This window comes from Pelobates fuscus, chromosome 2 (assembly GCF_036172605.1).
Source record: "Pelobates fuscus isolate aPelFus1 chromosome 2, aPelFus1.pri, whole genome shotgun sequence".
Taxonomy (NCBI): Eukaryota; Metazoa; Chordata; class Amphibia; order Anura; family Pelobatidae; genus Pelobates; species Pelobates fuscus.
This window is the reverse complement of record NC_086318.1, coordinates 357126650-357149439: the sequence shown is the minus strand read 5'-3', so window position 1 is coordinate 357149439 and position 22790 is coordinate 357126650. Positions and strand designations below refer to the sequence as shown.

Here is a 22790-nt window from a genome sequence, read left to right as displayed (position 1 = left end):
GGGTGTCGCTGATTGGCTAGAGCGGTCAGCTGGCACGCTAAGCCAATCAGTAGCTCCCATTCATAAAAAAGTAAAATATTTTTATGAACCGGGAACTAGCGCTTGGCTAGAGTGGTCAGTTGACGCTCTAAGCCAATCTGTAGCCTGACGTCAATCTGCATGTGCATCTGTGTGTTTGTGTATATATATATATATATATATATATATATATATATATATATATATATATATATATATACATACAGTTACATTTCTTCAGCTCTTACTGAGTATCACACCTGGATTATGGCCCACAACTATGAATCTGTGCTGCTTGGACTGACTCTTTGCCTGTTATGACAGAGTTTATTGGACTTTCCTTCTCTACCTAGTAAAGATTAGACATTATGCTGTATCTAAGTTAATGGTAACCCTGTTGCCCTATCAGGCCTCCAATTTACTGAAGTCAACAATTCTTCACAAAATAGCTTATATTGCTCAGCAGGCAGCAGCAGAATCTCCATCTAATCTTCTAACACCAACTGTGGATGCTGTATCCCTAGCATCAAGAATTTAGTTTACAACTTGAAATGTCCTTCCACTAGTACTACCTCTAATCGTCAAAAGGCTTTGTAGAATCACAAAACAAATATATTTGGGTAACTAAATACTAAAAGGTTGCACAACCATTGGTTGCAATTGCCCCGAACTACCTCACCCTTACTTACTTTGGTGGATCTGAGCTAGATTAGGATATACCCCTATCAATTCAATCTGTGATAAAGCTCAAGGTAACTTAGTTTAGGCAGAATGAATTTAAGGAATGCCATCCGCTTTATGCTCTATGGTGCAAGTTCTGAGCTCTGAGGGTTCAATTTATTGCCAGTAAGTCACCCAAACCAGTGGCGTACACACAACCAATGGGGCCCCGGTGCGAAAACTGATCTGTGGGCCCCCCCGCGCGCTTACTCTGTGCGGGCTGGGGCCGCAACACATGGCGGCGGGCACTGGGTCGCAGGGCTGCGACCTGTGTGACCGCGGTATGTACGCCAGTGCATGCATAAACACATACACTTAAAGGACCACTACAGACACCCAGATCACATCAGCTCAATGAAGTGGTCTGGGTGCCAGGTCTCTAGTTTTAACCCTGCAGCTGAAAACATAGCCGTTTCAGAGAAACGGCTATGTTTCACTGAGGGTTAATCCAGCCTCTAGCGGCTGTCTCATTGACAGCCGCTAGAGGATTTTCTGCGATTCTCACTGTGAAAATCACAGTGAGAAGACGCTGAACGTCCATAGGAAAGCATTGAATAATGCTTTCCTATGGGCGGTTTGAATGCGCGCGTGGCTCTTGCCACGCATGCGCATTCGGAGCTGAGAGGCGGATCGGGGCGGAGAGATTCCCAGCGCCAAGGGAGTCCGGCGCTGGAGAAAGGTAAGTGCTTAAGACACACACACTCTCATGAACAGACGCACACATTTACTGACAGACACACACTCAGTGACAGACATACATACACACTCACTAACAGATGCACACAAACATACTCAGTAACAGACACACACACTAACACACACACACACACATTAACATACACTCACACACACACTCTAAGACTAACACACACAATCTAACACTAACACACACTCACAAACACACACTAACATACACTCACACACTAACACACTCACACTATAACACACTCTAACACACTCACACACACTAACATACACTCACACACACTAACACTCACAAACACACACTAACATACCAACACACACTAACATACACTCACACACACTCACAAACATACACTCACACTCACAAACACACACTAACATACACTCACACACACTAACACACACTAACATACACTCACACACACTAACATACACTCACACTCACAAACACACACTCACACTCACAAACACACACTCACACACACTAACACACTCACACACACTAACATACACTCACACACACTAACATACACTCACACACACTAACATACACTCACACTCACAAACACTAACATACACTAACACTCACAAACACATTTTTTTTTAAATCCCCCCAGCCTCCTTACCTGTGGGAGAGCTGAGGGGATTCCCTGGGGTCCAGTGGTGCTGCTGGGCTCCTGGGGGGCCGGTCACCCGGCGAGCAGTCAGGCTGGCCGGTCCTGCGGGCGCGCGAGGGAGCACTGTCTCCTGTGTGCTTCCTCTTCAGCTCCCTCGCGCGCCGCACTGATACCGGAGCCGGAAGATGACGTCATCTTCCGGCTCCGGTATCAGTGCGGTGCGCGAGGGAGCTGAAGAGGAAGCACCTAGGAGACAGTGCTCCCTCGCGCGCCTGCAGGACCGGCCAGCCGGGTGACAGCATGGCCAGCTTCGGGGGGCCCTGAGGTGGCCGGCTCTTGGGACCCCCAGGAGAAGAGGCTGGCCCAGTGACATACATACCGGGGTCGCAGGGCGGCCAGGCCCCCTGGTGGGCCGGGCCCGGTCGCAGCCGCGACCCCTGCGACCCCGGTATGTACGCCACTGACCCAAACCTTGCCTCTCTCATCAGGACTGGATGCGTATCACTGCCTATCAGAATAGGGCACTGTAGATGCCTATCCCTAAAGGAGCAGAGTCAAGAATTTTGGCTTCCAGAGATCGGTCTGTTAAAGGGATATGTACGGACCAAAAATGTTTAGCTTAAGTCAATCAAAGAACTCTGAGCTAAATTGCATGGCGTGGGAAAACATTATAAGGCTTTAGATTAGTTTAATAGCTCTCACTTGCGGGGGATGGGGGACACTAGGTTCCCCCTCCAGTTAATTATTTCATAGGGGGCACCTTTATTGGATTGATGACTTGATTTTTTACTTGGTATTAGTATAGTTGTCTGAAAGATCAAAATTAAGAAAAGGAAGGACTTTTTGTAATTATCTTTTTGTAATGTTGATATTATCTTTAAGCTTTTTAGTAGATAGAAATAAAGTAGATAGATTGCCAGAGGAATACCAAAAAGAGGCTATCTAATAAACAACTCCCTATCTTTCAACCCATAAAAATATAGCATTCCCAAATTTAGGAAATTATCTATCCACTGGCTGAAAGATGCTGACACAGCACGAATCAGAATTTCAATCATCCAAATTAAATTCCGAAATTAAAATAATGGTCAAATTTTGTCCGAAAACAAATGAACAACCAGATGAAATTTGGGTTGGTTGAAAAAAAAGTTTTTTTTTAATTTGAATGCATTCGGACAAAACGAAAATTTCAGCTACTGACAGTATTAGTTATCAGCAAGAAACAAAGGTTGTTTTGGTGACACACAAAGTATCACTGTTTAAAAAGAGGGGCAAAATTCTAACCACGAGCCATTTACCACGGAAACATAATCTGTAGGAACAACTTTGTTCCACTTTTCTATTAGCTATTGCAAGAATCTTCCTCCATATGGGTGAGGTGGTGATAAAGTTAACAGAAACAAAACATTAAAAAATAGGAAAAAATATATAAATAACTAATAAAAAAAATAATCTGTTAGCTAAAAGCACAACATGACCCCAGAATTCCCAAATGGATGGAGAGCAGTCTTCACTAAGGAAATTTGCAAGTTGCTAAACATATACTTCCCAACAGTCCTAGATTTAGCATAACAGTCTTGAGCGAGACTTCTACGCCTCCTTTCAAGGTTATTTCACATGTCCCACATCTGGGACATCAGAGAAACACTTACAACGTTTCAACGAAGGTCAAAGCTTTCAGAGGTTTACCACCACACTGTGAATGGGTACATTGGATAGCTCAGAGAGGGGCTGGACAGCCAGACCGGTAAAGTTTTTATTCTCATGTGGACCTCAACTTTGACACCTGATCCTCAATGCCAACCCCCTTATTTATCTCAACACATTTATAACTAACACAGAGTTAGTCACAGAAGTGAGAATTCAAGGTGAATTTCAAATTTGCATAGATAATAGCTAAAGTGGGAAGCATCTCTGTCAGCTATGCTTTCAGTTTGGCTACTTTGGTCTTAAATTTGAAATTCACTTTGAATTCCTACTTCTGTAAATATCTGGCAATGTTATTCGAAGAGTGAAATTTACATTTTACTTCAACATAGACAAACTGAGAAAATGGCTGACCTGGATAATGTTTCTAATATGGCTATTTTGCCCTAAAAAATGTAAATTAATTTAGAATTTCTTATCCACACTTTAATTCATTCTTTAAACTCCCACCTTTAGCAGACTAAATGGAAATGGCAAAACTGAAGCTAAAATAGCAGATTTGGAAAAAATCTCCATCTCAACTAAAGTCCCAACTTGACCACTTTCATGGGCGTCTGCAGGAATTTTTCCAGGGGAGGGGGCATAATTGTAATGACATCCATGCTTGGTCCCTTTTTGACAGTGTCATGAAGGGGAGGAGCATAACATTATCACATAAAGCCAGGGTGAATAGCGTTCTCACAACTAGGGTGTCAGGAATACATGTTTGTATTTCTGACACTATAGTGTTCCTTTAAGCAAATTAAAAGAAACATTCTGGTCACCATAACAACTTCATCTAAATGAAAATGCTATGATGCCAGGAAGCCCCTGGGCGCTCTCTTTCCTTTAAGGGGTTAAACCACTCTCAAATGGTTTAACCCCAAAGGCTTCCTCCAGCTCCAGGTTTCCAGGTCGCTCAGTGGTATTCGGCTTCTGAAACTGAGTGTCAGGAAGTGCAGATTGACGTCAGGCATGGGTGCTACAGATTGGCTAGAGTGGACAGTTGACGCTCTAAGTCAATCGCTAGTTCTCGGTTCATAAAAATGTTTTACTTTTATTATGAATGGGGAGCTATTGATTGGCAGAGGCGTTTCTCTAATTAGGCGGTTTAGGCGGCCGCCTAAGGCCTCGCGCTGTGTGGGGCCTCGCGGCCGCCTAAACCGCCATAGGGCAGACTGACATGTCGGGTCCTTGAGGACCCGACACAGGAGGGGGCCCGGCGGCTTCCCCTGTATGCCGCCGGGTGCGAGGCCCCTCCTGTCAGTCTGCCCGGGAGAGCCAGCCTTCAGTCTGCAGCTCCGCTGGGTGTGAGCTGCAGACTAAAGTGTCTCGCGATTTCTAGCCAATCAGAGCGTTGCCGCGGGTTACCACGGCAACGCTCTGACTGAAGATCGCGAGACCTTCACCATGTGGTCTGCAGCTCTGCATCCGGCAGAGCTGCAGATCGGAGAGCCCACTGGACCACCAGGGAGTCTGCCACCACTGGACAACCAAGGAAAAAGGTACCTGTCACCCTGCCACCCACCCTGTCACCCCATCTGCCACCCCCCTCACCCTGTCACCCCATCTGCCACCCTGCCATCCCCCTCACCCAGTCACCCCATATGCCACCCTGCCACCCCACCTGTCACCCCATCTGCCACCCCCTCACCCTGTCACCCCATCTGCCACCCTGCCATCCCCCTCACCCAGTCACCCCATATGTCACCCTGCCATCCCACCTGTCACCCCATCTGCCACCCCACCTGTCACCCCATCTGCCACCCCACCTGTCACCCCCTAACCCAGTCACACCACCTGCCACCCCACCTGTCACACTGTCACCTCCCTCCCCTGCCACCCACCTGTCACCCCTCTCTCACCCTGCCTCCCCACCTGTCTCCCCCTCACTTTGTCACCCCCTCACCCTGCCACCCCATCTGTCACCCCCTCACTTTGTCACCCCCTCATCCACACTTTAATTCATTCTTTAATTCACCTGCCACCCCACCTGTCACCCCACCTGTCACCCCTTCTCACCATGCCACCCCCATCACCTCCTTTCACCATGTCACCCACCCTCTGACCCCCCACTGTCACCCCCTTACTCTGTCACCTCACCCTGTCACCCCCTCACCCTACCACCCCACCTGTCACCCCCCCTCACCCTGTCACACCCCTCACCCTGCAACCACCCCACCTGTCAACCCCCTCACCCTGTCACCCCACCTGTCACCCTTCTCTCACCCAGTCACCCCACCTGTCACCCCCTCTCACCCTGCCACCCCACCTGTCACCCCTTCCTCACCCTGCCACCCCACCTGTCATGCAGCAAACCCAACTGTCACCCCACCTGTCACCCCCTCTCACCCTGCCACCTCCCTCTCACCCCCTCTCACCTTGTCACCCCACCTGTCACCCCCTCACCCTGTTACCTCCCTCTCACCCTGCCACCTCACCTGTCACCCCTTTCTCACCCCACCTGTCACTCCCTCACTCTGTCACCCACCCTGTGACCCCCCACACTATGTCACTCCCTTACTCTGTCACCTCACCCTGCCACTCCCCAAACAATATGTCACCCCCTCTCAGCCTGTCACCCCACCTCACATTGTCAGCCCCTAACACTGTCATCCCATCTCACCCTGTCACTCCACCTCACATTGTAAGCCCCTAACACTGTCATCCCCTCTCACCATGTCACTCCACCTCACATTGTCAGCCCCTAACAGTGTCACCCCCTCTCACCATGTCACCCCACCTCACATTATGTCACCCCCTCTCACCCTGTCACCCCACCTCACATTGTCAGCCCCTAACACTGTCACCCCACCTCACACTGTCAGCCCTTAACACTGTGTCAACCCACCTCACACTGTCAGCCCCTGACACTCTGTCACCCCGTCACACTATGTCACCCCCCTTTCACTCTGTCACCCCCTCTTACTCTGTCACCCCCCTACACAATGTCACCCTCCCTCACACACTAGGTCTCCCTCCTCTCACATTATGCCACCCCTTCACACTCTGTCACCCCCATACACAATGTCACCCTCCCTCTCACACTAGGTCTCCCCCCTAACACACTAGGTCACACCCTGTCACCCCCTCTTACTCTGTCACCCACCCTGTGACCCCCCCACACTGTCACCCACTCGTACTCTGTCACCTCACCCTGTCGCTCCCCCCACACTGTCACCCCACCTCACACTTTCACCCCGTCTTATTCTGTCACCCACCCACTTACTCTGACACCCCCCTCTTACTCTGTTACCCACCTTCACTATGTCACCCTCCCTCTCACTCTGTCACACCCTTTTACTAATATAACCCTCTCACACTGTCACCACCCTCATACTGTCATTTCCGCCACACACTCTGTCACCACTCTCTGCGCACACTGACACCCCTCCATACACACTGTCTCTCCCTCCGCACACACGGACACCACTCTCCGCACTCGGGCACCTCCCTTCATTCTCACTGTCAACCCTCAACACTCTGGCACCCACCTCCATACACTTTGGCACCCTCCTGCTCTTTTACACTCACCCTGCCACAGTTACCCCTTTACTCACCCTGTCACGCCCTGAAGGCAAAATTATACACACTGTCATAAAACATAGCTCCGCCATAAACTCAGTGCCAAAGGCCACAGGCAGTACACAAACATACACATGCTCAGAGAAACATACATACATATACAAGGATACTCACTGCCAGACACACACTCAGGCACACAGAGGTAGACAATGCAACAATGAATACATAGACTAGCTCTCTATATCCAGTGCTGCAAGCTCCCTCTTCAATATATCTACAGCTTATTATGCACACAGGGCCGCCTTTAACGCAGGGCAAACGGGGCAGCTGCCCCGGGCCCTGTCCCTGCTGCCCCCGCAAACTATGGGGGCCCATCGGGTTGCCCATGCACTTAGGGCCACCCGGTGGGCCTGTGTCAGCAGGGGCCCGGTCGGGCGCTGTGGCGCTTTAACAGCGCGACCGGGCCCTTGCTTTCCGGCAGCCGACTGGGAGGAAGTGACAGCCGCGCGTCACTTCCTCCCTCAGAAACAGGAGCCGCGCGGGAGGAAGAAGCTGTTCCGGAGGGGGCCAGGCCGGGAGAGCTTAACTCCCAGCCACCCCAGCCAGCCCACTGGACCCCAGGGAAGCCACTGGAGAGTGGTTATGAAATTTTGCATGAGTGTCTGAGTGTGTGTATGTGTTAGTGTGCCAGTATGTCTGTCAGTGTATCAGTATGTCTGTGTGTGTGAGTCTGTCAGTGTCTGTGTGCTTCAGTATGTATGTATGCATGTGTGCATGTCTGTCAGTGTATGTCTGTCAGTGTGTCAGTATGTCTGTGTGTGTGTGTGTGTGAGAGAGTCTGTCAGTGTGTCAGTATGTATGTGTGTGTGTGTGAGTCTGTCGGTATGTCTGTGTGTGTGTGTGTGTGTGTGTGTGTGTGTGTGAGTCTGTCAGTATGTCTGTATGTGTGTTTCAGTCTGTCTGTCTGTATGTGTGCCAGAATGTCTGTATGTCTATGTGTGAGTCTGTCAGTGTCCGTGTGGTTCTGTATGTCTGTGTTTGTCAATATGTCTGTCAGTGTATGTGTGTTTCAGTATGTCCATCTGTCTGTGTGTATATGTGCCAGTATGTAATTATAAAAAAGAAGAATTTAGGTAAACTAGAAAAATGGTCAGAGTTGTGGCAACTGACATTTAATGTGGATAAGTGCAAGATAATGCATCTTGGACGTAAAAACCCAAGGGCAGAGTACAGAATATTTGATAGAGTCCTAACCTCAACATCTGAGGAAAGGGATTTAGGGGTGATTATTTCTGAGGACTTAAAGGTAGGCAGACAATGTAATAGAGCAGCAGGAAATGCTAGCAGAATGCTTGGTTGTATAGGGAGAGGTATTAGCAGTAGAAAGAGGGAAGTGCTCATGCCATTGTACAGAACACTGGTGAGACCTCACTTGGAGTACTGTACACAGTACTGGAGACCATATCTTCAGAAGGATATTAATACCTTAGAGAGAGTTCAAAGAAGGGCTACTAAACTGGTTCATGGATTGCAGGATAAAACTTACCAGGAAAGGTTAAAGGATCTTAACATGTATAGCTTGGAGGAAAGACGAGACAGGGGGGATATGATAGAAACATTTAAATACATAAAGGGAATCAACACAGTAAAGGAGGAGACTATATTTAAAAGAAGAAAAACTACCACAACCAGAGGACATAGTCTAAAATTAGAAGGACAAAGGTTTAAAAATAATATCAGGAAGTATTACTTTACTGAGAGGGTAGTGGATGCATGGAATAGCCTTCCAGCTGAAGTGGTAGAGGTTAACACAGTAAAGAAGTTTAAGCATGCGTGGGATAGGCATAAGGCTATCCTAACTATAAGATAATGCCAGGGACTAATGAAAGTATTTAGAAAACTGGGCAGACTAGATGGGCCGAATGGTTCTTATCTGCCGTCACATTCTATGTTTCTATGTTTCTATGTCTGTCAGTGTATCTGTATGTCTGTGTGTGTGAGTCCGTCAGTGTCTGTGTGGTTCAGTATGTCTTTGTGTATGTGTGTTTCAGAATGGCTGTCTGTGTCAGTACGTCTGTCAGAATGTGTATCTGTATGTTGTCCATTTGTGTGTGTGTGTGTATCTGTATGTGTCAGTGTTTGTATCTGTATATCTGCATGTGTGTCAGGTTGTGTATCTGTGTGTCTGTATGTGTGTCGGTGTATCTATATGAAGTCAGTGTGTGTACCTTTGTATCTGCATGTATGCCAGTGTTTGTATCTGTGTGTGTCTGTGTGTGTTAGTGTATCTATATGAAGTCTGTGTATATCTGTATGTTCTTGTGGTGTATCTCTATGCCGTCAGTGTGTATCTGCGTGTGTGTGTCAGGTAGTGTATTTGATCGTATCTATATAATTAATCCACCCCCTTTACTTAAACCTCCCCCTTTAATTATTTAATTAATCCACCCCCCTTTAATTAATCCACTCCCCTCTAATTAATCCACCGCCTAATTAACCCACCCCCTCTAATTAACCATCCCCTTAATTAATCCACCCCCCTTAATTAATCCAGCCCCCTTAAATAACCCACCCCCTCTAATTAATCCACCCCCCTCTAATTAATCCACCCCCTTTAATTAATCCACCCCCTCTAATTAATCCACCCCCTCTAATTAATCCACCCCCTCTAATTAATCCACCCCCTGTTTAATTAAACCTCCCCCTCTAATTAATCCACCCCCTCTCTTTAATTAATCCACCCCCTCTTTAATTAATCCACCCCCCTTTAATGAATCCACCCCCCCTTAATTAAACCTCCACCCCCTTTAATACTTTAATTAATCCCCCCTTAAATTCTTTAATTAATCCACACCCACCTTTAATTAATCCACCCCCTTTACTTAAACCTCCCCCTTTAATTATTTAATTAATCCACCCCCCTTTAATGAAGCCACCCCCTCTAATTAATCCACCCCCTTTAATTAATCCACCCCCTCTAATTAATCCACCCCTCTAAATAATCCACCCCCCCTCTTTAATTAAACCTCCCCCTAATTAATCCACCCCCTCTATAATTAATCCACCCCCTCTTTAATTAATCCACCCCCCTTTAATTAATCCACCCCCCTTAATTAAACCTCCACCCCCTTTAATTAAACCTCCACCTTAATTAAACCTCCACTTTAATTCTTTAACTAATCCCCCCTTTAATTCTTTAATTAATCCACCCCCTTTACTTAAACCTCCCCTTTAATTATTTAATTAATCCACCCCCTTTAATTAATCCACTCCCCTCTAATTAATCCACCCCCTAATTAACCCACCCCCTCTAATTAATCCATCCCCTTAATTAATCCACCCCCTCTAATTAATCCACCCCCCCTTAATTAACCCACCCCCTCTAATTAATCCACCCCCTCTAATTAATCCACCCCTCTTTAATTAATCCACCCCCTCTAATTAATCCACCCCCTCTAATTAATCCACCCCCTGTTTAATTAAACCTCCCCCTCTAATTAATCCACCCCCTCTCTTTAATTAATCCACCCCCCTCTTTAATTAATCCACCCCCCTTTAATGAATCCACCCCCCCTTAATTAAACCTCCACCCCCTTTAATACTTTAATTAATCCCCCCTTAAATTCTTTAATTAATCCACCCCCTCTTTAATTAATCCACACCCACCTTTAATTAATCCACCCCCTTTACTTAAACCTCCCCCTTTAATTATTTAATTAATCCACCCCCCTTTAATGAATCCACCCCCTCTAATTATCCACCCCCCTCTTTAATTAATCCACCCCCCTTTAATTAATCCACCCCCTCTAATTAATCCACCCCTCTAAATAATCCACCCCCCTCTTTAATTAATCCACCCCCCTCTTTAATCCACCCCCTCTAATTAATCCACCCCCCTCTTTAATTAATCAACCCCCCCCCCCCCCTTTAATTAATTCAGCCCCAGACATAAAATATCTACTTACATTTTGATGATGCCTTCCTTGCCTCCGAGTCCGACCACTGGGTGCCTCATCGCCCGGAAATGGATCCTTCCGCTGAAGATCCGTGAAGGCGGACTGACGGCGCTGCGCACGTCGTCATCACGTTGCGCGACGCCGCGGCCCACAACGCTCCTCCCCCTCCTCCTCATAGAAGAAGTAAGTTCCGCCAGGCCGCAAAGGTGCTGCGGCTGTGCACAGCGTAATAATGGGGGGGGACACATGACACTGGAAGTCATGGCACCCCCCTAGTCAGTGGCACCCGGGGTGGGCCGCCTCCCCCGCCCCCTCCTTAGTATGCCACTGATTGTTGTGACTTAGATGATGATCAGATCACATTTTATGACCAATTTGTGCAGAAATCCATATCATTCCAAAAGATTCACATACTTTTTCTTGCAACTGTAGCCTGTCCCTGCAAGCATTTTAATGTAAACACAGCCTTTTCAGACAAAAGACAACGTTTTCATTGCAAACCAGAGCCAGCTTCAGTATCAGTCACTCAGGTGGCCACTGGAGGTGCTTCCTGCCGTTCAGCATCTCTGTACTCTGCATGGAGGCGCTGAACTTTCCCCATAGATGAGATCTATGAGGAGTTGCTAATTGTCGCAGCGTAGAATTTTTGCCACATATGCGTTATGCCTAAAGCATTGAATTGTCTGCGATCATCAAGTTTGATCTCAGCCAATGGGGCAGAGCGAGGGCATGACCAGCCACAACTGGACCCACCTGGCGCTGGAAAAAAATGAGTAAATCACCTTTTTAACTGATGGTAAGGTGGAACCTGGGAACTAAACAGCTATTTAGACCTCTAGTGTCAGAAATGCATATTTGTTTTCCTGACGCAATAGTGTTCCTTTAATCTTTTCTATAGAAAAGCATTGAATCAGTCCTTTCCTATGAGGCTTCAACGTCACATGACGTCAAGTTTTACTTTGTCAGTGCCGTGAAGGCGCTTCTAGTGACAACATCCACAACTGCTAAAAGGTATTGAACAATATATAAATGTTTACATACATGACTTTTACATTATTTTTTTTTTTTTTTTGTATAGCTTTAAAATATTGAACACATTTAAGGCGTAACCCTAGTTTAGAGTTCCAAATCCAGTTGTGATTTCTAAAATTTTACTATACGCTGTACTTATAATTGCACACCTCACAATCTTTTTCTATAGCTCTCGGGTCATATCAGTAGCAAATATGTTAGTTGCGACCAGGGCCGGATTTAGATGAAAAGAGGCCCTAGGCTATTCCACTTATGAGGCCCTTTCACCTCCAATTTTTAAGTTTGTAAATTACATGAGAGACAATAAAATACATCATTATTGTGATATATATCAATATGTTAAATGAAACATGTTGTGATTGGTACTAACCTTTATAAAAAATGTGGCACGGATAATAAATAAAACAAAAGTCGAGATGAGGAGAGGGGGGGGTGATTGTGAGAGGGAGGGGGGTGACTAAAAAAATTACCTTAAATCCCTGGTGGTCCAGTGGGGGCTGCCTGGTGGTCCGGTGGGGTCCCTGGTGGTCCGGTGGCTCTCATTTCCGGTCTGCAGCTCCGCAGAGCTGCAGACCATGGATCTCGCGAGACCCAATCAGAGCGTTGCCGTGGTAACCCGTGGCAATGCTCTGATTGGGCAGTGCACGCGAGATCCATGGTCTGCAGCTCTGCACATTGCGGAGCTGCAGACCGCCGGTCTCGGCGATCGCGGCAGGAGGGGCTTTGCAGTCTGCCCCGGGCACCCCCCCTATTAAGTGGCACCCGGGGCGGACCGCCCCCCCCCCCCCTTAGTACGCCACTGGTCATATCATATGCGTAGAATTTCTCCTTATTTTCGGTTCACTGTTTTAGTGTGCACTGTTTTTAGAATAGTGTAATTTTAATTTTGCTAACAATTTGAATGTAGGCCCCTCTTGATCTTGAGGCCCTAGGCTGAAGCCTAGTTAGCCTATAGGAAAAGCCGGCCCTGGTTGCTACACCTCCTCTGCACTAAAAGAGAAAATAACTTTAATCTCATTGTTTTATCTGTAAACTTCCTACCACAATACATTCATTTGAGTTCACTTTTGCCTCGTTTCCACTGAGCGGATCGGTTCAGGTCGGTTCGGTACGGTACGCTATTTTGAGTGTTTCCATTATGAAAGTGGCCCATACAACCGAACCAAACCGCACCATTCATGGTCCCCCTTTAGATGTAGGGCCATAGGAAATGGTACGGTACGGTTAGGGCGGAGCTACTGGCGTCACACAATACATTCCACTGATTGGCGGATAGAAAAACGTCAATGCTCACGTCAAAGGCAAGCGCGAAATAAACACCACGTCGCCGTTTAGTCCAGATAATAGGAGAAGGATGCCTGCAAACAACAGCAAGCTCTGGTCGGCTCAGGAACTATCCACTTTCCTAACTATAATTGGCGATAGCGTTATTCAGAGTGAGCTTGATGGATCAGTGAGAAATGAAAAGGTGTATAAAGATATTTCTCAGCGGATGGCTGCTGAGGGATTTGAACGGACATCGGGTCAGTGTAGGGCAAAGCTTAAAAAGCTGAAAGGCCAATATAAAAAAATTAAGGATGCCAACAGCCGTAGTGGAAACAGTCGAAGTAGTTGGAAGTGGTACGACGCCATGGACGCCATTTACGGTCATAGGCCGGCAAACCAAGGCAGGGAGGGCGGTCTGGACTCTGCATCTACACTTCTCGAATCCATGATAGAACCCATTGGTAAGATTTATTTTTTTCTTAATTTGCATTGGCTTTCGCTCTGCTAACCATTTATAGATTCACTGAACAAAACCATTAACTATTTGCACCAAAAAACACATTTTATTTGTACAGTGTACTGAACTATTGATCTGTGCATTTTCAGATACAGTTGAAGGACTCTCCAATGATACCTCAAGCTTTTCATATGTTTCTGACGATGGTCCATCAACGTCGTTCAGCAGCACCAGTACGATTACGTCAACACCGACCCAACCACAGACCCAACCGCAGAGTATGCCCAATGCACCCCGGCACACTGGTAAGACATGCTGTTCAGAGTGAACATTGTAATTGTGCATTTTCCTAACTTTTAATTTACAGCAAACTGTGAACTCACTCAAAATGCTTCTATATGTAGTTTGTTTGCATAATTAAATCCATAATCATAATTGTACATTGTCTGTATATACTGCTATTTAAATTCCATTGTATTTTGAGCTTATCTTAAGTATATTGTGTTTAGGGTGTTTATTGTACTTTGTGCTTATACTGTTCTTATGTGTTACATATTTTCCTTATTTACATTATGTTAAATGATAAATATCCACCTGTTTTTTGTACCAATTGCTAAAAAAAAAAAAAGCACTATTATGGTCTTTTGTTTATTCCAGGTGATAGGAGACGGTTTCAGCTGGATTTGCACACAGTCATGGAGGATATGCGGGCAGCAGAGGAAAGGCAGCAGGAAAGGATGGAGAACCTTTCTGAGCGGCGCTTTCAGGCACTGCGTCAAGATGCCCAGGAAGCGAGGCGCCAGGAGGCAGAAATCGCCCGGCAGCAGATGGAGCAGTTGGCTAACTTCAACCAGGCCTTCCTTGGTGTCCTTGGGCAGCTTGTTCAAGTGCTGGGAGGCAGTCGTGATCCCAGGTCACCGCCCAGGCAGTAGTTCGTTTCCACTAGCACATGACCTGTACACTTCTTTATTTTATTTTTTTGATAATTACATTTATTTTTGCTTTTTGTAAATAATGTTTATTTGTAAATATATTTTTTTACTCTGTACTTGTGAGTATATTTTGAAAGATCATTTTTTTATTAGAATAAAAAACAGGAGAGACTTTTTGTGTGTGTCTGATTAAATTTAAAACTTTATTAAAAATTTCTAAAATGTAATAAAACTGTAATAAAACGTTAATAAAACCAGGGTAAGAAATTAAAGGTTGAGGTGCCGCATGAGAGCCTGACGTATTTCACTGCACTCTTCTTCGCTATCCAGTGTAATTACCCGTCCTGGCTCTTCTGCAGACGTATTCCAATCCTGGTGGAAGTCTTCTCCATGTCTTTCACAAAGATTGTGAAGAGCACAGCAAGTAAGCACCATGGATTTGACAAGTGCAATGTCACTGTCATTCCTCTTCATAAGACAACGCCACCTACCCTTAAGTCTTCCGAATGCATTTTCAACTACTACACGAGCCCTGGATGTTTTCTTGTTGTAGGTTTGTTGTTCTAGTGTCAGGCGGCCATTGTCAGGAAATGGTTTCAGGAGCCAATTTTGTAAAGGGTAGGCAGAGTCCCCGAGCACATAATAGCCAACATTCACCCCCCCAATGTTCTTAGTGCAAACAGGATACAGGCCTCCCTGGCCAACCCAATCCCAAAATGTGGACAGTCGTAGAACCCGAGCATCGTGCAAGCTCCCAGGCTTTCCTACGTTCACACTCCAGAATAGTCCTTTTCCATCCACTACTCCTTGGAGGATGATGGAATGCCACCCTTTTCTGTTGAAGTAGTCAGTGTGGTATTCTTGTGGTGCTATTATTGGTATGTGTGACCCATCAATAGCACCAACACACTGTGGAAGGCCCCACCTGTTCTCAAAGTAGTCAGCCATGTCTTTAAGCTTTTGCCAGTCCGGAAAATGAATAATTTCAGGAGCTAGCAATGTGCATACAGCTTTACAAAAGTCCTGCACACACCGGCACACTGATGATTTACTGACACCAAAAAGATGACCTATACTTCTGTATTCACTGTTGGTAGCCAGCTTCCACAGTGCAATGGCAACTCTTTTCCTCACAGGCACACAAGCTCTGAAGTTGGTGGTTTGCTTCTCCATCGCTGGACCTAGCTTTGCACAAAGGTATAAAAATGTTTCCTCCGACATTCTGAAATTGTGCACCCACTGTGTGTGTGTGAATCCAGGGACGGTCACATCCCACCACTCATTGGCGCGGCGGAGAGCCCAAATGACTGGTCGGCGGCGCTGTTTTGACAAAAGGAGAAGCGTCTAAAAAAATAAACAAACAAAAAAGGACAGATGTTACTATATCACTATTAATAGCATCATGTATAAAAGCGATCAACAAAAATAACATAAGGAGTATTTATGTATAAGGTGTAATTCTTGATTTTTACAAATGTGTGCAACATGATGTTGTTAAATACATAATGTATTTCCTTCCCATCTTGTATTCGATTTTTAACATATTCAGTATTATTTTTAATTTTTAATACGTGTAGAACTACATGACAAATGGCATAAAGTTGCTTACCCTATAGCGCTGCCGTCTTTGTCTTTGCCGCACAAAGGTGTACTTCTCCTCCCGGCTCAAGACCCAAGCCATAAGTTTTCTTCTCTTTTCTGCTGTGTTTCTCTTCGCCGCTCGCAACCTTCTCTCATAAAGTGCGGCATGTACTTTGATTTCAAAGAACCAAAAGCCAAATAGAGCAAAGACGAGCTGCTGGATGACCTCCATTATTGTTATTTGTAGCGTCACGTATGTTGTCGACCAAGTGTGTCGTCACACGCATTTGGCGTAAACCACGCAAGCCTCCAGGCGTTCCAACTTGCAGTGGAAACGCTCGCTGGAATAGGCCGGACCATTCAAAACCTTCCAAAATGTACCGACCCGAACCGATCCGCTCAGTGGAAACGAGGCATATGTGAAATAGGCCTGGTCATCTCATTTAATTGCATGCACACTTCAAAGGACCACTATAGTGCCATGAAAACAAATTTGTTTCCTGGCACAATAGTGCCCTGAGGGTGCCCCCACCCTCATGGCCCCCTCCCGCCGGGCTGAAGTGGGAGGAAACGGTTAAACACTTACCTTTCACCAGCGCCAGGCTCCCTCGGCGCTAGGGACTCTCCTCCTCCTTCAGATGTTATCGAGCCGCGCGCGCATTCAGTCCGTCCATAGGAAAGCATTGTATCTAATACCTCGTTTCCACTGAGTGGATCGGTTCGGTTCAGTTCGCTATTTTGGGTGTTTCCATCATGAAAGTGGTCCATACAAGCGAACCATACCAATCCATTCAGGGTCCTGCTTCAGATGTAGGGCCATAGAAAATGGAACGGTTCGGTTAGGGCGGAACTACTACACAATCCATTGATTGGTGGACAGGAAGAGCATTTTTTCTAAACCCTGCATGGCCCTGAAGGTCTGACTTGCAGTGGAAACGCTCACCAGAATGGGCTGGTCCATTCTAAACCTTCCAAACTGTACCAACCCGAACCGATCCGCTCAGTGGAAACGAGGCATTAATTTACAGAATATCCATAATTGTGGATGGCAGGAAGGGTGGGGACTTGCCAAGCTAGACAATCTGCCCCTTCCCCTAAGACACGTCTTGCCAACTGGATTGGCAGGTATCGACGCTTCTGCCTATTTCTTCGTTCCAGGCAGGTATTTTCCCATCTGCTCCTGACACCTTCTAATTGTCAAAAGGACACCCCGGACACCTAAAGCTTTTTTTTTTTTTTTTAATTCTTTATTTTGGTTGTGCAAGCATTACATCATACTTGAGTAGCCACGACAGCCATATCAAGCTTCATAACAGTAACAGTTGAAAACAATATCATGGCATAGAAGGTACTGCACATTTTTTTTTAATAAAAGGAGAGCATGTAAGAAAAAGACAAAGAATAAGACATTCGTGGTTTGTGATAGACATGCTAGGCTAAGTGTGTACATAACAAAAGTGTTCTCGCTTAACGTTACAGTGAGGTGGGTTGCCTTGCATATTGTGTAAAGGGAGATGTTTATAGCTAGGGCAACAGTGCAGGTAGACATGTTCTCGCTTGGGTGATTACGCATGGTGTGGTATGTTATGCTGTAACGTGGTTGCGTAGTGTTGGTTCGTGCGATGCCTGCGGGGTGGCAATACCTATATGAGTATGTGCTAATGAGTGCCCTGTTAGCTTCTTGTGCATGTAACGCAGAACAACATACAGATTACGTAAAATAACAAACAATATATGTTGCATGCAAAATCTTATTAGGTCACTGTGGCAGATCTATCACCCTGCATATTGCGCAAAACAACATACAATACATTTTGCAATTAAGATCCTATGTGTATGCTGAGATATGTTAACTAAAAGAAGGAAAGATGCAATATTTCCTCCCTTGAGGACATCCTATTTTTGTATTATGCAGGCTAGTGCATCACTTGGTATGCTAGAGTGGCATATACGCTTATGACCATTAGGGCTGCGGTAAGCAAGGGGTTAAAGTTGGGCCCTCAGTGAACCTGTCTGAGCGCTTAGTGTCCCTTTCTGGCAGTTCTGAGGTCTGGTTTTAAGTCCAGCATCAGGATCAGCCGATCCCCGTTAGCGGTGGTGGTGGTGCCTGGTTAGGTAAGCCCTTGGTCAGCAGTGAACGGTTTGGGGTGTTGAGGGGCCAAATGCCGTGTGAACGTGGTTCTATTAAGGCCCATAGAGACTGTCCTGTGGCTGCCACGGTGCGGCCCGCCAAGCCTTGCTGAGGCTGGTGCGGCTGGCTGAGGCGTTGCTGGGGCTGATCAGATGGTCTCCCGACCCGCTTCTCTTGTCTAGTAGAGGTAGGCCTGCTCGTGTGGTGGGTGGTAGAATGCTTTCGCCCCTTGGTGCACCGTTTGGTCTGTGCGTTTACGGGTCTTGGGGTTCGTCGCTGGGTCCCAGCAGGTAAGTGCGGTGGGCTCGTGCAGACCTTTGTGGTTGCTGCAGGGGACCGGCCTGGCAGTGGCGGGCTCCGTTTTACTGCTTGCGTTGCCCGCCGGCCCTGCCCGCCTGTGGTATCCCTTACGGGCAGCGCCTGTGTGTGGCCTGGTGGTGAGTTTTGGTCGCTTGTTGGGTTTTCTTGGTCTTCTCCTGGGTCATGCCCAGGGAGGGGACTCCACACATGCTTGCCCCCTGGGGTTATGTGCTGCTGGGGAGTTGCTCCGATGCTCCGCCCGGGTTTCCGTGGGGTGCTCTTGTCAGCGGCTGAGAGTGTCCCTCTAGCTTCAAGCTTCTCCCAAAATGCGGTGAATATCTTATTTAGGCGCATATCGGTTTCCCGCCATGCATTGTAAGGGTCAGCGGTGCTGCTGGCGTCGGCCATTTTGGAGGCTGCAGGGACTTTGGGCTTGGGACCCCTTGGAGCCTGTGCTAGCTCGCTGCTTCGCCGTGAGGGTATGTAGGGATGGACCGGGATGACCCCCACCGGTCCAGGGGGGGGGGGGAACGAGAGCTCACCTCCGAGCTCCCGGCTTGGTGTCGGCTCCAGGGAGCGGCCGTCTCCCTGTTGTCCGCTGTGCTGGTAGGCCGCATCGCGAGTTGGGCTCCGATCTTCGCTTGTGAGGTGTCGGTCGGTTTGTCTCGGTGCCCTCTCTCACGTAGCAGTCCTTTAGCATTGATTATGCGCCGGTGTGGCAGCGTAATTCAGCCTCGAGTGCCCAGCTCAGCAGGAGCCGCCGAGATGAACGTCCTCGTGGCTCTGCGGTCAGGCTCCGCCCCCCCTAAAGCTTTTTTAGCTGCTTTATTTTTTCCTTCCCAATTTACAAACAGTGCAGATTTCAGTATAAATGAATCATGTTAAACGCACTGGGCTTTCAAGCAGCCAATTGGTCCAGATGCTTCCTAGTTTCTTTAGCTCAGTGGAGCTTAACTCAAGAGGCAGAAATTACTCAGAGCACCTGCCTTGCAAAGAGTTCTCATTGAGCTGCATTGAGAAAACTGTTGAGTGAGAAGAGAAGAGCTTGCAAAGGCAGAAGACAAGCAATCTTTAGATTTTGCAAGCTATTTTTAGATATACCCAATGAAAACAATATGTAATTAAATGGATGCATGTTTTAATTTGGGGTACATCTACTAAAACAGTGTTGTTGTTTTTTTTTTTAGCAGTAGAGCGTCCCTTTAAGCCAAAGTGATAACTCAGTCAGCAATTTCTCAGATGCTATAGTAGTAACGCAATAGTAAGTCTGCACTGTCTCAGCTCTACGACTGATATCCAAAAATTACACATAAAATACTTCTTTAAATGATTTACTTTTTTTTTTGAAATTCTTTATTTTTGTTGTGTTTGAATAACAATCAGTCTTACGCTGCCACAACAGCAGAAGCAAGAGCATAAACACATTTAGTATAACAGTGGCATTAGATATTACTGCACATTTTAAATAAATAGGTAGAAGATAACATTGTTAAGCATCAACACAAGCATTAAGTTTATATCCAGGCTGTCAGACGTTGTGCATTTCGTTGCATATGTACTGAAGGTATACCTGTTTGATAAGAGATTAAAGCAATATAATCGCGTGGGTGTACGTCAGGAGAGTAAGGCTTTTTCTCAAAATGGTAGAGTGTGTAAGACTTGCTTTAGGTGAGTGTGAAAGTGAATGGGTACAACTAACGTATGTATAATTAAAGGAACACTATAGTCACCTAAATTACTTTAGCTAAATAAAGCAGTTTTAGTGTATAGATCATTCCCCTGTAATTTCACTGCTCAATTCACTGTCATTTAGGAGTTAAATCACTTTGTTTCTGTTTATGCAGCCCTAGCCACACCTCCCCTGGCTATGATTGACAGAGCCTGCATGAAAAATAAAAACTGGTTTCACTTTCAAACAGATGTTATTTACCTTAAAGGGACACTATAGTCACCTGAACAACTTTAGCTTAACCCCTTAAGGACCAAACTTCTGGAATAAAAGGGAATCATGACATGTCACACATGTCATGTGTCCTTAAGGGGTTAATGAAGCAGTTTTGGTGTATAGAACATGCCCCTGCAGCCTCACTGCTCAATCCTCTGCCATTTGGGAGTTAAATCCCTTTGTTTATGAACCCTTGTCACACCTCCTTACATGTGACTTGCACAGCCTTCCATAAACACTTCCTGTAAAGAGAGCCCTATTTAGGCTTTCTTTTTTGCAAGTTCTGTTTAATTAAGATTTTCTTATCCCCTGCTATGTTAATAGCTTGCTAGACCGTGCAAGATCCTCCTATATGTGATTAAAGTTCATTTTAGAGATTGAGATACAATTATTTAAGGTAAATTACATCTGTTTGAAAGTGAAACCAGTTTTTTTTTCATGCAGGCTCTGTCAATCATAGCCAGGGGAGGTGTGGCTAGGGCTGCATAAACAGAAACAAAGTGATTTGACTCCTAAATGACAGTGAATTGAGCAGTGAAATTGCAGGGGAATGATCTATACACTAAAACTGCTTTATTTAGCTAGAGTAATTTAGGTGACTATAGTGTTCCTTTAAAAAATTGAACTTTAATCACACAAAGGAGGCTCTTACAGGGTCTGGCAAGCTATTAACATAGCAAGGGATAAGAAAATCTAGATTAAACAGAACTTGCAAGAAAGAAAGCCTAAATAGGGCTCTCTTTACAGGAAGTGTTTATTGAAGGCTGTGCAAGTCACATGCAGGGAGGTGTGACTAGGGTTCATAAACAAAGGGATTTAACTCCTAAATGGCAGAGGATTGAGCAGTGAGGCTGCAGGGGCATGTTCTATACACCAAAACTGCTTTATTAAGCTAAAGTTGTTCAGGTGACTATAGTGTCCCTTTAACTTAAGATGCTAAAGTACTGCCCGTTCAACATTGTATATGTTAGTATGACCACAGATGTATATAGCCTCAAAAGTCTTAGTATAAGGACCTTAGCTGAGGGGGGACTCATGCTTAAGTCAGTGAGGGAGAGAGGGATAGACAGGCTTCCCCTGGGTGGGATGTCCAGTGAGGGCCGCATGAGCCGTTTTGGTAGGTCACGCCATCGAGCTGTGGTCATGTGCGTCTGAATTACCCTGGGCCTCTGTTTTTTTGTTTTGTAAAACAAGTAGTAATTATAACTTATTGTTATAGAGGGCATCCTAGTTTTGGGTGGTCCACGTTTTATATTGACTATCACGTTGACATCTATCCTATGTGCCCATGAAGGACACAGAGCCTTCGCTAGCAATGCTTAAGGTTATTCACTATAGGTCATCAAGCATGGTGTATACTGTAAACGAGAAGTCGCTGGCTCCTTCAGTGACTGTAAGTGTGATAAAACCCCCAGGGGGCCCCCTGGTAAGCTAAAAAAAAATGATTTACTTTTTAAAACAAAACTGGTCTTTGACAACACTACAGTCAACAAAAATGTAATGGTTAGAAATGTAAAACACATAACACTATAGAAACATATGTAGGCAACAACATAACAATAAAACAACTCTGCCACAAGAAGGGGGTGGCAGAGGAACATAAACAATAAAAACCCAGATCATTATGACTGCATTGACTGTGGTATGTAAATATATGTAAATAAATCATTTAGCTTGATCATCTAGGCAAGACACATAATTGCAACAAGGTAACCTTCAACCAACAGATGGCGTTGCACGTCCATGTAGCAGTCTGGTTACAGTGAATGGGTTACCCTGGTCTGAGCTGGCTGTCAAGAATATATAGGGATCCTACACGCAGAGTGTAGTAGAATAGTAACGTGTACCGGACCTTAGAATAGCCAGGCTAACATCACAAGGACAGAGAGTAATCAGGAACAAGCCGAGGTAAGGGGGGC

The 22790-nt window shown here is 45.9% G+C and overlaps 1 protein-coding gene across 1 annotated transcript; it reads right to left on the bottom strand.

The window, feature by feature from the left end:
- Positions 1-15181: 15181 nt before the first annotated feature.
- Positions 15182-16135, bottom strand: LOC134586339 (uncharacterized). Its single transcript, XM_063441808.1, has one exon. The coding sequence runs from the start codon at positions 16133-16135 to the stop codon at positions 15182-15184; it is 954 nt and encodes a 317-aa protein (XP_063297878.1).
- Between the last annotated feature and the right edge of the window lie 6655 nt (positions 16136-22790).